Here is a 16,108-nt window from a genome sequence, read left to right on the forward strand (position 1 = left end):
CAATGGTGGGATGGGAGAATGACTCTGTCTCATTGGGACAGTCTTCTTCTGGTGTTTCAATGTCCCAGAATAAAGACGGTCCTGATAGGAGGGCTGAATGTGGATAGGGAAGAGCAAAGATGTCCTCTTCAGGGAGACACGAGTCTGATTGTCCTGGGGGTATGAGGAGAGTCCATTGGCAGAGCGGTCTGAACCAGAGCTTTCCTGGTCATTGTGGTACGTGTCGCTACCAGTACTGCTTTGACTCTAGAAGTGGATTGGAGCATCAGGAGCTGTTTAGCCCTAGCCAATTGGATTGGGGCTTCATTGCCTTCTTGCTGAGGTATTTTCTGAGTCTCATTTCCAGAACCTCATGAATTCTGGGGGAAAAAGAGCAGCAGATGCTGGCAGAAATATGAGTCTCACCCAGGCAATAGAGGCAGTGCTGATGTTTGTCATTCACCGAAAAGGAGCGAAGGCAGGAAACACAATTTTGAACCCTGGGCATAATCCCAGACTTCTCTGGGGAAAAGAAAATGGGTGGGGAAGAAAATGGGAGGAAACACTAACTACAGAAGAACCTCAGAGTTATGAACACCAGAGTTACAAACTGATCGGTCAACAACACATCTCCTTTGGAACCGTAACTACATAATCAGGCATCAGAGACAACTACCTATCTATCTACCTACCTACCTAAATCAAATACTGTACAATACAGTCCTCAATTAAACATAAACTACTAAAAAAATAAAGGGAAAGGTTAAAAAAAGATTTGACAAGGTAAGGCAACTCTTTCAGTGCTTGTTTCATTTAATTTAAGATAGTTAAAAGCAGCATTTTTCTTCTGTGTAGTAAGGTTTCAAAGCTGTATTAAGTCAATGTTCAGTTGTAAACTTTTGAAAGAATAACCATAACATTTTATTCAGTTACGAACATTTCAGTTAGGAACAACCTCCATTCCAGAGGTGTCTTAATGCTGAGGTTCTACTGTATACTATAAAAACTACTAAAACTAACGGTGTACAAAATTTTACAGCAATGACGCAGTAAGAAAGAAAGAAAGAAAGAAAAAGATGAGGACACCAAAGATCTCGATTCAAATCATGCAGCAATAAACAGGAACTGGAGAGGTGTAGGCCTGCACCAGTTTTCATGCCCTGGGTTTGGAGCATGAGAAAAGCTACAGCACATGTACAGGCCAAGGGCCACTGCTTGCAAAAAAAATTCTGGATTCAAACACATGGTGCTCATGTGTATCCAATGTGTGGAATACATGTAGGGACCATCATATGAAGAATTATGAGTGCTGCACTGGCAGCCAGTTATTGAAAGAAAGATGAATTATTTGGCTAGAAACTAACTGTGGCTGACCTAAGGGCCTTGTGGTTCACACACTGCACAACAATGAAAAAAACTGGGGTTTGGCTGCTTGCTGCCTCTACTGTGATCAAGAACAGAAAGTGCTGTGAAGGCAGCACCCTGGGGCCTCTTTTCTCACTCAAAAGCAATGCCTTTAGCCACCCTGGGGTGAGCTCTGAAGGAAGGTCTGTCCAATACCCCTTCAAGCTGGAATATAAGTCACAACTAAATTCACCGCCAACATTCCAAAACATACACCAAAATCCCATTAATCCCCTATGCCTGGTAAATCTCAACAAAATAAAAGGGGTCATGAAGTAACTTTCATGGGCCGGCACAAAAGTAGAAGTGTTTCCAGCTTCTCTTCTTACCCAGCCTTATTCTGGTTGGCAGAATGAATAAAAAGGTTCATTGAAATTAATCCCGTTGCCAAGCTGTTGGCCTGGAAATTTTTTAAAAATATCCTAACTTTTACTCAATTGCCTGGTAGGATTTTAGTATGGTTAGAAAACAGTTTTATTGCCACCTATACAGACAGACAAACAGACCGACCCTCCGCCAACACATCCTGCTTTAGAATTTTATCTTGAAACTGGAAAGGTTTTTAATAACCTTTCAGTATCAAAGGTAGAAACGAGCCATGACTTAGCATATTATGCTCCTGTCACCAAAGCAAACTGTCTCCTCATTGTTGCTATTAAAAATAAACAGAGAAGAAAGAAATGAAAATGTTTCTTTTTCCTAGTAAAATACTTTTATCTGTTACCAAATGCATTTGCTTCCATAATTTATTCCCATCGGCATTCTCTTCCCTACGCCTCTAATTTGTCATTTGTGCTTAGGGCTTACCACTACAGGTCCTGTTGTCAGAATTCAAGGAATAGTGAGCTGGGCATCCACACACAAAACCACCAACTGGCACTGCCAAGCAGAGATGGGAGCAGTGCCCGTTGCTAGATGCACATTCATTCCAGCCTGCCTGCCTTGAGGAATGGAAGACCAGGATATCCATCACATAATCCAAGTGGCCTTGGATGATGGTCCGGTTCTGGCCACTGGTCTTGTTGGCTCGCTCAATGCTGCGCCGGCTCCAATCTGTCCAATAGATGTAATCCTGGTATTGAGTCAAGCCAAACGGGTGAGGCAAGTCATCTGCTATAACCTCACGGTCAAGGCCTGTTTTTAAAAAAGGGAGAGAGGAAAACAAGAGGAATTACTGGGGACATACTGGGTTTTTACAACAATGTGTTAGACATTGCTCCTCCGTGGAGAGGTTAAAAAATGTAAAAAAATAAAAATAAAAATGTACAGTTTAATATCAGCCTCCACCAGGATTGCCAGTCTTCTGTAACAACCCATCTGCAGCATGAGACCCCTTCCTCATCTCTCTCTCTCTTTCATACACACATGTCCTACTCTCTTGCCTGATACATACAATGGAATGCTTTAAAAAAAAAATCAGTTCTGAGTATTAAATCTATGAGCTTTTGCAGTTTGGCTTTCCCACCACCTCTCCACAACAAATGAAATGCTGGTTATATTTTTTGCCAGAGAGGACACTCCAAAAGCTACCAGTTGAGAGCTTTGTCCTACGTGTAACTAAAAATACACAGCTTGCACAGAAAAAGCAACAGCAGCTTACCTAGCATATTTGAAGATTCTATTAAGTTGGTATCTAGATCGGTCCAGTAAAGTCTTCTTTTAGCATAATCAATTGTTAGCCCATTAGCTCGTCCCACGTTTGGTACCAAAGTAGTACGTTCACTTCCATCCATGGCAGCTCGGTCAATCTTGGGCTTCCCACCCCACTCAGTCCAGTACATAAACCTGTATAAAAATGCCAGGAATTTTTCATTTATCTGATATAGAAGTTTTCTGCTAATGCAGACTCTTAAAATTTCTTGCCAGTACATGAAAGGAAAAAACAACAAAAAAGCAAGGAGACCGGGAACAGAAAACCAGAGTTATAAATTTAAGTGTTTATTAAAACACATTAAATATTTTTCTCAAAATACAAGCTAGGAAATGAGTCCGATTTCCTTATTTGCGCCATCCAAAGCTGGACCCTTACCAAGGACTTCTTTACTAGAGCCCTTCAGTCTTTAACTAGTTCATGTGTGTTAGCTAATAATAAACAGGATGGCAACTGGGTACATTAGATTGCACATTGTTCTTTATCAAGAATTGATCCAAAGCACATTGCATGAGCAACAAAAATTGCCTTCTGCTTCTATTCAATCCTCTACTGAACTCTGAACTAAATGTTTCTTGAGGATATTTCCTTGAAGTGCCTTTCTCCACCAATTTCCACACCAGAGATTGGTTTTATAGGTAGCAATGGACTAGACCGGGGTGGCCAACCTGAGCCTGAGAAGGAGCCAGAATTTACCAATGTACATTGCCAAAGAGCCACAGTAATACGTCAGCCACCCCTCATCAGCCCCCTGCTCCTCCTGCTCACCGGCAGCCCTGCTGATCAGCGCTTCCCCCTCCCTCCCCGCACCTCCCAATCAGCTGTTTTGTGGCGTGCAGGAGCCTCTGGGGGGAGGGAAGGGGGAGGAGCGAGGGCATGGCAGGTGGGAAGGGGTGGAATGGGGACAGGACCTGTGACAGAGCCAGGGGTTGAGCAGTGAGCACCCCCGGCACATTGGAAAGTTAGTCTTGCAAACAGATCTCAGAGGCTTTCCACTGCAATTGGGTAACAACACACTTCATCTCGCGTACTGCTGAGCCACGGTAATGTTCTCACTCTATTACGTATAGAATACAGATCATCTAAGTACTGCAATAGCGGTCAACACTCTATAAGCATATACTATTGTTCTCTGGCATCACTGGACTGCAGCAGGGAGATGCGTTTCCATATGTATGATACCAAATTCTTTGTATTGTCTGCCATGGACTATGCTGACCCTAATATTTCGAACACAACACCCAAATAGGTTAGATAGATAAGCTAAACTAAATAGGAATAAGATCACTATGAGCGTGAAGTGACCTGACAGAATATGTACTGGCCAAGATTGTAAAGAAATTGATAGATAATGGATAGGTTCCTAAATACACAGGCTCATTATTCAATGGGAGCTGCTGAGTTATCAGTACTTTAGAAAAATTAGGCCACTTATTTAGGTGTCTAAACATGGGCTTAAGAAAAAAACCCACTTCTGAAAATCTTAGTGATCATTTATTGTTTTAAAAACAAAAACAGGAGATAATGCAAGTAAAGCAACTTTGCTGTTGGGGTCCCAGTGTGAATTTAAGATGAGGAATTGAGAACCACTCTGGTCTATATGTGTTTTGACACTATTTCTGGCCAGACAGCTATTAGAGCAAGGGAAAATGAGCAACTTTGCAGTAAGTGAGAAATACTAGTTCTTGTGAATACCAGTGATGAAAATGAGTCACCTCAAGGTAAGTGGTAAAATCACAGCACTAATCTGCAATTCCAGGCCTTGAGCAGCTTTCAGGAACTACGTGGACATTGCATACTCCCAAAACATCTGGTTCAGATTTGCGTATCACATCAGCTATTTTAGTTCTCTCCCACTTTGGATGAACATTTTTGGTATTTAGCAAACTTTAACTGTTATTTTTCAAGAGAAAGATGGTATAGAGAGGCAACTCTACCTAGTGAATGGGAGCCTGGAAATCCTGAGACTTTCCAAGTTCTATGCAGTGACTCAGTCTGACTTTGGACACATCACTCAGTGCCTGATTTTCAGAGTTCCTAAGCTCCTACAGCTCCAACTGAAGTCAATCTAAACTGTGAGAATTCAGGATGTTTGAAAATCAGTTTCCTCATCTGTAAAATAGGGGTAATACACAACTAGTGTCTCTCACATGGATTTTGCAAGGAATAAATTAGTAAATGTTTGTAACGCATTTCAAGATTATAAAGTGCTATGTAGATGTTAAGTATTATGACAGTTCTTTTCTTATGACATAAAATGCTATTGCATTTTAATGTGATTGAGTCCATTTTCCTGGAGAAAAGAGTTCTCTCATTACAAAAATCTTACATTTTGAATAGGCAGATAGTGCATCCAAGAAAACTGCTCTATTTCCCTCCCCCGCCTACCAAAGTTGTCCTTTCCCTCCAAAATAATCTCTCTCCTTATTCTCACACAGTGAGCTTCACCTTCCCCTCAGAGGCAGAGCACATAATACCTTCACAACACCCTAACCCGTGATGAAAGGGAGCTCCATTTTAAAAGGACAAATATTTTCTTTTCAGTGTGATGGACCTTTTCTAATTAATGAATTCCATAAACCTAAAGCTACTTCGATTTTATGATTAATTAAAAAACTAAATATAAATCCTTTTTTAATGAGCTTCTCTGATTTGTGTGTAGTATTCCTAATGATTATTCAGGACACTAAGAGCACATTCCTCCAGCCCTTGTATTCTAAATTACTAGGTTATATTCCCCAAGCTGAGTTCTCTCAGGATTTATATACTGGTGCCTCATTAACATGCCCTACAGAAAATATGCATGTGTTATTTTTAAGAAGTTCGTAAACATAAAATTAAGTCAGCAAGTTACCCTTCAGCAGGGTCTAATGCCAGTGCCCGGGGGCTGTCCAGATCCTTCCACACCAATACTTGACGATGTTGTCCATCCAGCTTTGACACTTCAATACGATTTGTTCCAGTATCGGCCCAATACAGGTTCTTTCCTAGCCAGTCTACTGCCATGCCTTCTGGGTAATCCAAGCCAAACTCCACCACATGTTCGAGTGCACTGCCGTTCATAAATGCCCTGCTGATAGTCTTCAGGGATACAATGATACACAGGTAAATTAGGAACTTTACCAGTCTGTCATTGGGGTTTGCATTTAAAAACTTTCAGATTTCAGAAATCTTGTAAGGAAGAAGTTCATACAATGTGCTACTTACTCGTACAATTAACAATAAGGCCTATTCAAGAGTGATGATTTACTATGGTCACTGAAGAAATAAATGGGTTGACTTGAGTTGGGTTCCATTAAGCAGTCTACATGCCACACTGACCTTAACAACTCACAGCCAGCTTTGAGGAGAAAACATTTTGGAATTCTTGGGCTCATGCTGAAGCTTCTATGCTACAGCAAGGAGCAATATTTTAGAGTCACAGAGACAGCATTTAAAGGCAAGAAGGGACCACCAGACAATCTAACCCAACCTCCTGTATATCACGTGCCACTCACCACCCAACCACCCCACGCCACAATATTAATTAGATGTTTATTATGGTAGGCACAATACAGAGTAGTAGACAGTCCCTTCCCTGAAGAGCTTACGATTTAAATACACAAGACAGCACACAGGCTGGAGGGGGCAAGGTGGCAGAACACACAAACACAGTGAACACTGTGATGGTGACGTGTCTTGTGCAGTGCATTTTTTTTAAAACATTCTCATTTTAAAGGTTCAGCGCAAATCATCACATAGATGAAAACAATCAATGGCCAAGAAGTCAGTTAGCTCTGTAACTCTGCCAGTGTTTATGGATGGATGGTAAGCAACTAATTTAATTCCCCATTAAGAAGAGTTTCTGATCTCTCTTTTGTCCAAAAGATTTCTCTTTTAACTCTCAACTTCATAGCCCTTCCTATGACAATAGAGGCAGCCATAATTGTATAATATTTCATATCTTAGCCATTCACTGGTATACAATTATGACCAAGAAGCCCGAAGATAATATATCTTTGCCAAGGACAACAATGGCATGCAAACACTAGTTTCCTCCCATCCTTCACTCCTCATGTTTCTAACTCTGCAGAAGTCAAAGTTCAATTTTGTTTGCTTACAGTTTGTGTGCTAGAACCAGTGATGTCACAACAGTGTGCACAATTGGGAATTCAGCATCCCTTAATCCCTATCTACAATGTCCTTTCAAACCAACTTTGGGAACCATGTTTAATCTATTTCAACCACAGTTCAAGTTAAACCAGTTTCTACAACAGTTTGGCCAGCTTCCCTCTCAGAAACTCATTTACAAGCTATGTTTTGAGCCCTTGTGTGCCCAACTCATAAGTTACAGAGTGTGGAACACAGCAGGCTGTTGTGTAAGCCTCACCACAATTACAGAATTCTTCCTTTATTAAAAAAAATCCTGATATTTCCATTTCTGAATAAATTTTCTGCTCCTGAAAATGAGAGTGAAACTAGACTGGTGGATATCGATGCTGAAACTTGTACACCATTTGTCTGCCTTATGCCTGTTTCTGATCTGCAACACTCCCCAATATTTCAGTCTCAACCGAATAATCTAGCTATTTCAGTGTAATTTATAATTCATACCGTATTTCACCTAATGCATGGTATCTTCATAACTAATGCACACTGAAGTAAGATTAACATCAGCTTTCACTTCAGGCCCAAGACACAGTTCCCTCCCACAATGCATTTGGCAAGATATCCATGTTAAGGCCTCCAAATCTCCATCAAAGTAGTATTTCCCCCCAGTTTCAGTTTTCCACAAAATGCTGACTTTTATCCTTGCAAATTCATAGTGTATGTGAAAAAACATATACCCACTGATTTAAAAAGAACACATCTGAATTTAGCCAGGATATGAAGACATTTTGTGTTGGGTCACGCTTTTCCCTCTGAACTAGAATTATGTAAAATTTATTTGTTGGTCAGTTCTTGAGTTTAAATGTTTTGAGAATGCAGCAATAGTGGACTGCATGGGCGGAGAGTGAAGCCTGGGCTCAGGGAGGCTAGCCAGCCCCTGGCCCAGCCTGCCCCTTTTGCACGAGGCCCCGCCCCTCCCCCCACCGGCGTCTAGAGGCTTTCCCCCCAGGAGTGCTGGGCTGGCAGTGTGCCCGCCCCACTACCCCCGCCCCCCAGAACACCGGGCAGTGTGAGCACTGGTTCCAGCCACCTGTAGTCCCTGGCCGGTCCCAGGCTGGGATTCTGGCCAAGGGGGAAGAGCCGCAGAGCCCCAGCAGGGGACCTGGGGGCAGAGCATGGGCGGGACCACACATGGCTGTTTGGGGAGGCACAGCTGCCCATGTGGGATTGAACACTAGACAGAGACAACTCCCTCCTTTACCTTCAGCGAGATATCTGTCCAGTAAATCCGATTGTCAGTCACGTCAAAATCCAGAGCAGAAGCTTCTTTGACTCCCGTAAGTGGGATGGCAACATTATTGTTGTTGGTTTCCAAAGAGATTCGCCTGATATCTGCTCTCCGAGAAAAGAGCAGGAAAGCTTCTGGGACAATGCAAGTCCTCATATCACTGATGAGCTCTAAGCCTATGGGACAGGCGCAGCGAGGGCCCTGAGGTCTGTACAGACAGAGATGGCTGCAACCACCATTGTCCTCTGCACAAGGGTTTGCACCTACACATTCAGTAGAAGCATAAAGAATTATTTGACATTGTCCTCTTTTTCAATATAATTATCCTCAGACAGCAGTGCTAACTTTCTCTACAGTATATTGCCCTCCAATCTACCTCAGCCTTGTCCTATAGCAATTACTTTAAGAATGGAAATAGTTGCAGACTTCACAGCCATTCAGACCATTAATAAAGAAGATTATTGTGATAGTGTTCTGTGTATGTTATGGAAGTCTGTCTATTAAGAGCTGCACTGACACCACTAAACACTCAATTCACACAGGCTAAACAGCTGGGAAGAGGCCTGCATTTGACACATGTAACTTGGTGCCCCTTTAGACCAATCAGTGCACATGCAAAACCTGTGTCACTCCTAGCTTTCATGAAGACACAGGGAGCACAGTTCGTAGACAGGTTGTGAGATGAAGGCATATAGAATAGTCTTAGTTTCATTAACCGTTGGTGCTAAAGAAATACATATCATCATGTAACTAAACTGAATTCTGTACATGTTCTTATAAGGCCCGCTCTACACTATAAAATTAAGTCAGCTTAACCATGTCGCTCAGGGGTGTGAAAAATCCACCCCCCTGGGCAGCGTAGTTAAGCTCACCTAAGTCCATGTGCAGACAGCACTAGGTTGGATGGAAGAATTCTTCTACTGCCTCTTGGGGAGGTGGATTACCCATGCCAACGGGAGAACCCCTTCAGTCAGAGTAGGCAGTGTCTACACTGAAGCACTACTGCTGTAGTGTTTTAAGAGCAGACAAACCCTAAGATGACGACCAGGCTATAGAGCCCTCAAAGCCTGCAGAAGGGCATTGTTGACACCGTTCCCTACTCTCACTATCCCAGTTAAATACAACCACAGATTTTCTCTGTGTTCTTGCTAGCACTTTGGGGTAGTGTCTTTACAGTGTGAAAGAAACCAGTTACCCCATTCAGCTGCTTACAAAGCTGTTTTTCACACTTTTTGTCTAGATCTGGTTTTCAGTCACTCACCAATGATCCGATGGACATTAGTAGCTTTCAGGCCCATTAAGTCAGGCAGTTGGTCTATGATGATTTCTCTTTCTGCTGTACGCTTATGCACTCGCTCAATGCTACGCCTTTGCCAGTCGGTCCAATAGATGTAATCTCCCAGCAAAGTGAATCCAAAGATGTGAGGCAGCTTGTCCTCCACCAGAACTCTCCTGCTACTGCCATCTGCATTCATGACCTGCACAGATACAAAAAAAATGTGAATGAGAGAAACCCTGCCAATATGCAGAATAATTTCTCCAAACAGCCCATAATTAATAACTAATTTTCAACACAAAATAAAAAAAACTTAACTATCAGAAACGCTTTTGGCAAATCCTCCATCCATAAATCCATGCAGGACCTGTCCATCTAAGGCTATATCCTTATAAGCAAAATCCAGATAAACAGATCCTAAAGTGAGGTTATGACTCAGCAAATCCTATAGTAAGACCATGCAAGAACCGCTATGCTGGTTCAGACCAATGGTCCATCTAGCCCTGTATTCTGTCTCCAACAGTAGCCAGTACTAGAGCTTCATGGGGAATAAACAGAACTGGGCAGTTGGAATGATCCACGCCATCTTTCCCACTCCTAACTTCTGGCATTTAGAGGTTTAGGGTCGTCCCAAAAACAGGGTTAAATCCCTGACCATCTTGGCTACCCTCCATTAACTTATCTAGTCCTTTCTGAAACCCAGTTATACTTTTGGCCTTCACAACATCCTCTGGCAATGAGTTCCACAGGTTAATTGTGTGTTATGTGAAAAAGTACTTCCTCTTGTTTGTATTAAGCTTACTGCATGATGATTTAATCAGATGACCCTTGTTTTTTTGAATTGTGTTGAAAGAGTAAATAACACTTCTCTATTTACTTTTTCCACCCCATTCATGATTACACAAACCTCTATCACAGTGATGCCCAAACTTTTCCTCTCGCCCCCCTCTCCCCTTACCAGTAAAGGAATGTGTCCCCGTCCCCCTGGGCTGGGAGCAGAGTCATGGCTAGGCCGGGGGCCAAGAGCTGCTCTAGCATATCCCTCCCTTAGTCATGTCTCTTCTCAATGAACAGCCCTAATCTTTTTAGTTCCTCCTTGTAATGAAGTCATTCCATACCCTCATTATCTTTGCCGCCTTCTCTGAACCCTTTTCCAATTCCACTATACCTTTTTGAGATGTGGCAACCAGAACTGGACACAGTATTCAAGATATGGGTGCACCATGGATTTATATAGTGGCATGATGATATTTTCCATCTTATCTTCGATCCTTTTTCTAATAGTTCCTAAAATCCAGTTAAACTTTTTGACAGCTGCTGCATATTGACCTGAAATTTTCAGAGATCTACCCATAGTGATTCCAAGATCTGTCTTGAGTGGTAACAGCTATTTTAGAACCCATCATTATCCATGTGTAGTTGGGATTATTTTTTCCAGGTGTCCATTACTTTACATTTGCCTATGTTAAATTTCATCTTTTTTTTTTTGCCCAGTCACTCAGTTTTGTTTGGGTTTAACTATCTTGAATAATTTTGCATCGTTTTCAAACTTTGCCTCCTCAGTTTTCACTCCCTTTTCCAGATCACTAATGAATGTGTTGAACAGCACAGGTACCAGTACAGATCCTTGAGGGACCCTGATGTTTACCTTTCTCTGTTGTGAAAACTGACCATTTATTCAAATCCTTTGCTTCCTATCTTTTAAACCACTTTCTGATCCATGAGAAGACCATCTCTCTTATCCCAGGATTACTTAGTTTCCTTAAGAGCTTTTCGTGAGCGACCTTGTCAAATGCTTTCTGAAAGTTCAAGTATACTATATTGCCTGGATAACCCTTATCCACATGCTTATAGATACCCTCAAAGAATTCCAATAGATTGGTGAGGCATAACTTCCCTTTACAAAAGCTGCACTGACTCTTTCCGAACATACTGTGTTTACATATGTCCCTGATCATTCTGTTCTTCATTATAGTTGGGTGGGGATTTTTTTGTTCTTTTTTAAACCAATTCGCCCAATAGTCAAGTTAGGTTTACCAGCCTCCAACTGCCAGGATTGCCTCCGGAGACATTTTAAAAATCACCACATTAGCTACTATTTATTTTGTGATCCCATATTAGGCATATCAGTCACACATCCAGTCCTATACCTCTGATCTGCTTTCTACGTTATCTTTATTTGCTTTTAGTTTTAAATGTGAGGGGCAGTGTGATCTGGAGGATGAATACAAGTTTAGAATGTCAGGAAGTCCTGGCTCAGCATATAGGTCAGTTAACAGTCCTCTCTATGACAGCTTAATCCAGCTCAGGACGGATGATAATATTCCACACAGCAGGTTCTGCAAACTAGGTGGTTTGCGAGAACTATCTGTATCCATCATTTTGAATAACAAACCATTTTTGTATTCTTTACAACTAAGTTCTACATCTTCTGAACAATAAGAATCATGTAAATCACTTGGTGGCTTTGGTCAAGACACTTAAGTTCTCTACCTCAGTTTCCCTGTTGCTAAAACTGGGTAATACTTACCTTCCTCAAAGGGGCATTGGGAGGATTAACTAATCTTTGTACAGCATTTGACCATCTTAAAGCAATGGGTAAGTGCTAAATATTATTAGTAAATACAAAAAGTGATGGAGGTGGAAGGAAGCTAATATTTTAAAAGACATATTTCTATGCCAACGTAACAATCCTGTTACAACATGATTTGATATGATTACTGAATTGTGTGCAAAGAGAAACCACTACTGAAATATACTGCATTTACTTTATACATTTTTCCATTTGTTTTCAATGAACAAACATTTTAGGAACGACTTTTCCTTTTACTTGCATGCAAAAATATTGTACAACTTGTAGAATTCATTGGTCTTTTGGAAATCTTTATGAAGTATCCAGATAGCATTCTCATCCCTGCAACACCTCAAAAAGCACCCCCTTCTAGAACCTATAGTGTTACCCAAGATCTTCTGACACAACCTCTTTATTTTGGAACACTGGATTGGGGAAAGAAGAAACTTTTGAATCACGTTCACATATTGTTTTAAATGGATCCTGCGCATCACTGGAAAAGCCCTGAGGGCTTCCTATTCTCTCCATGACCCACCCCAAAGATCTGTGTGCAAAGACAACCTTCAGAGTCAACACCAATGCATTAGGGGGAGCCACGGTTTTTCCTAGCACTGTGGAATGAGCAGCCTGCCTCTAGAGCACCCCCCCCCCACACACACACACATACACACACCACACTTACAATCCTCAGGGCAGTGAGGGTCAGAGTGAAGGGGGAAATGAGGAAGAACAAAAAAACCCAAGTCTTTCTTTCTCAGCATAATGCAGAGCCTGCTGGTTATTTAAAAAAAAAAAAAAAAAAAAGAAGTAATTTCTAATTTCTTCCAAATACTTTGCTAAAGTAGTGGCTGGAAAAAAAATTAAATATGGAATACCACAATAGTCTCCAAACACATTTTCTTTTTGATCAGAAGTGATTATATCGCAAAACTGTCTGGTATTGCTCAATTTTCCCCATCCCACATTGGGAACCCAATCCTGTGAGCCTTCCCTCCTTGGACAGAAATCCTTCTGAAAACAATAGAAGCTCTGTATGTTTGCTGGCTTGGATGAATGGGCTCTAAATCTGTCTTAGAAATAAATTCAAAATGACTCCAGGAAATGGTCACATCAAAAAGTTTTAGCCCATTAGTGTACACTGTATATTTACACACACACACACACACACTTCACAAAAATAAGGTAGGCATTACATTTTACTTCATGAAATTTATACTGCTACATGCATTAAAACTGTGCCCTTATTCTACTTCAGAAACTTTCAACATCTGCTGACTTCCCCCATTTTTTCTAGCTGCATGGCTCCCCGGCATACTTTTTTTGACAAATGAGGTGCCTGAACAAAGGATGGATGCTTAACTGAAGAACCATGAAACTGCTCTAAAAAGTATCTATAAAGGCAAGCTGTGACTAACACCTTCTGCTCAAACCACCAGTCTCTCCACCCCTTCAAGCCACCAGTCTCTCTAATCAGTGTGCAGAGCCCCCTTTTACAAAAATTTTCACCGGTAAAGAAAACATCTCCACCCTTACGTGAAACTCATCAGCCACATTTTATCTTATCAGCATCTTGCTGACTTTCACAGTTGTTCTAATTCTCTGTGCTGACTTCACTTTTTTCCTCCCTAAGCCATAAAGATAAGCCACTTGTCTGTAACTAATTAATTCACAATAATTAGCGCTTGCTAAGCAGAACAGCCAGCTATGGGGCATGCCTAGACAAACAGATCCTATAAGTGGAAGTGACCAAATAAAACAAACAGTAGTCATCATTAAAATGTCACCAGTTACCAAAAGTAACCACCACACTGCATTAGCTAAGCTACCACACTTTCACCCTGTACTTAACAATAGAACACAATTGTGATATCAGAGACAGTGTCCTGGGAACTGCTGGTAAAAAGATTACTTAAAAAGTGTGCACTGTAAACTTAATGGAGATCTCCCATCTCCTAGAACTGGAAGGGACCTTGAAAGGTCATCGAGTCCAGCCCCCTGCCTTCACTAGCAGGACCACGTACTGATTTTGCCCCAGATCCCCAAGTGGCCCCCTCAAGGATTGAACTCACAACCGTGGGTTTAGCAGGCCAATGCTCAAACCACTGAGCTATCCCTCCCCCTAAACTAAATGGAAGCTCACATAAGCTTTAAATGGCAAGTTAGGCTACTAAAACAGTGCAATCAACCATCTACTTGCCACGAAAGGAAAGTACGGGAGGCGGAAGGGAGGAGAAGAGAAAAGAAACCATTACCTAGCCATTTGTAAATTTCTGGTTTGGAGTGTATAAGGCGATTACTTACCTGCAACTGGAGGTTCTTCGTGATGTGGGGTCCATATCTGTATTTTACTGTGGGTTATGCATGCGCACCATGTGCTGGGAGACAGAGAATTTGAAACTAGTGTCCAGTGGTCTGCACATGCACCCTGTCTACTGCCTCTGTTGGAGGCACCAAGTGAAAGGGCGGGATGGACCAACCACCTCTTCAGTTCCTTCTCTACTGTGAATAAGGGAGGGTGGGCTTTGGAATCCACTTCTCAAAGAACCTCCAGTTACAGGTAAGTAACCTCCTCTGGCTCCTCGAGTGATGGTCCCTATTGTATTCCACTGTGGGTGATTGACAAGCAGTATCTAAGCAGGGGGAGTGTGTGAGGCTGAAGCTGGTAGGATTGAATGGATAACTGCCATCCCAAAGGAGGCATCAGCAGCTGAGTCCTGTACCAGGGCATAATGCCTGGTAATTGTGTGAATGGAGCTCCATGTGGCCAGTTTACAGGTATCTAGGAGGAGTACATCCTGTGATTGTTGCTTGAGCTCTAGAGCAGTGAACTCATACCTCTGTAGGGGGAGGGAGGCAGGCTCGAGAGTTGATAAAATAGAATGCAGCCAGAGACCCATTTGTAAATTCTCTGGGTGGAGATGGCACGCTCTCTGACTCTCTTCACTACAGGGACAAACAAACAATCTCAGAGACTTCCTGATTGGTTCTGTTCTCTGCTGGTAAAAGGCCAAAGCTTGTCGGACGTCAACAGAGCGGAGTCTATGTTATTCTAGAGATGTATGCGGTTTTGGGAAGAATACAGGTAAGTGAATGGATTGGTTAAGGTGAAATTCCATAACCACTTTAGGGATAAATTTGGGATGTAAGTTTAAAGAAACTTTATCTTTATGAAACACAGCGTATGGACGGTCTGACTTCACTGACGTAATTACAAGAAAGGAGACCTTCATGAAGAGGACGGACATGGAGCAAGTAGCTAAAGGCTCAAAGGGGGCACTTGTCAGTACTGAAAAAACAAGTTTCAAGTCCAATTGGGTGCAATTTTTTGAGGAGATTGGAAAACTCTTATCAGGCCTTTCCAGAAGTCAGAACCGACGGATTAGTGGCTGTGTGAAAATAGAGTAGCCCTCATTAGGTTGATGGAATGCACTGATTGCTGCCAAGTAGATTCACAAGATACTAAAGGAGAGACCCGATGTCTTCAAAGTTAGGATATAGTGTAGGATGAGTGGAATATCTGTAGCTTCTGGTAGAACACCTCTTTGTTGTGTCCATGACGAGAAACGTTTCCATTTAGCTAGGTCACATTTCCTAGTCAAGTCCTTTCTGCTATCAGAGAGGATCTCTCACAGGGCTGAGGAGCATGTACAGTCTAGGGATGATGCCCATCCAAATACCATGTCCTGAGCAGATATGCCAAACCCACGGGGGGGGGGGGGGGGAGAAATTGGGCTTGTTTTTGGCTTAATTGGCTGGAGTTGCTTGTTAGTTAGTTTTTGGCTTGTAGGTTGTTGGGCTTGTAGTTTGTTGCTTGTTGTAGCTTGTTGCTTTTTTTTTTTTTTTTTTTTT

The 16,108-nt window shown here is 42.0% G+C and overlaps 1 protein-coding gene across 2 annotated transcripts in view; it reads right to left on the reverse strand.

Moving 5' to 3' along the window:
* Positions 1 to 16,108, reverse strand: part of LRP6 (LDL receptor related protein 6) — a 202,185-nt gene that overhangs the window by 40,261 nt on the left and 145,816 nt on the right. For both annotated transcript variants that reach the window (XM_034784364.1, XM_034784371.1), the window contains 5 exons: positions 9,673 to 9,889; positions 8,385 to 8,674; positions 5,889 to 6,115; positions 2,984 to 3,168; positions 2,191 to 2,517 (listed from right to left, as the gene is read on the reverse strand). In XM_034784364.1, the coding sequence (XP_034640255.1) occupies positions 2,191 to 2,517; positions 2,984 to 3,168; positions 5,889 to 6,115; positions 8,385 to 8,674; positions 9,673 to 9,889 (1,246 nt within the window). The remainder of the gene's footprint in view (positions 1 to 2,190; positions 2,518 to 2,983; positions 3,169 to 5,888; positions 6,116 to 8,384; positions 8,675 to 9,672; positions 9,890 to 16,108) is intronic.

This window comes from Trachemys scripta, chromosome 1 (genome assembly GCF_013100865.1).
Source record: "Trachemys scripta elegans isolate TJP31775 chromosome 1, CAS_Tse_1.0, whole genome shotgun sequence".
Lineage (NCBI taxonomy): Eukaryota > Metazoa > Chordata > Testudines > Emydidae > Trachemys > Trachemys scripta.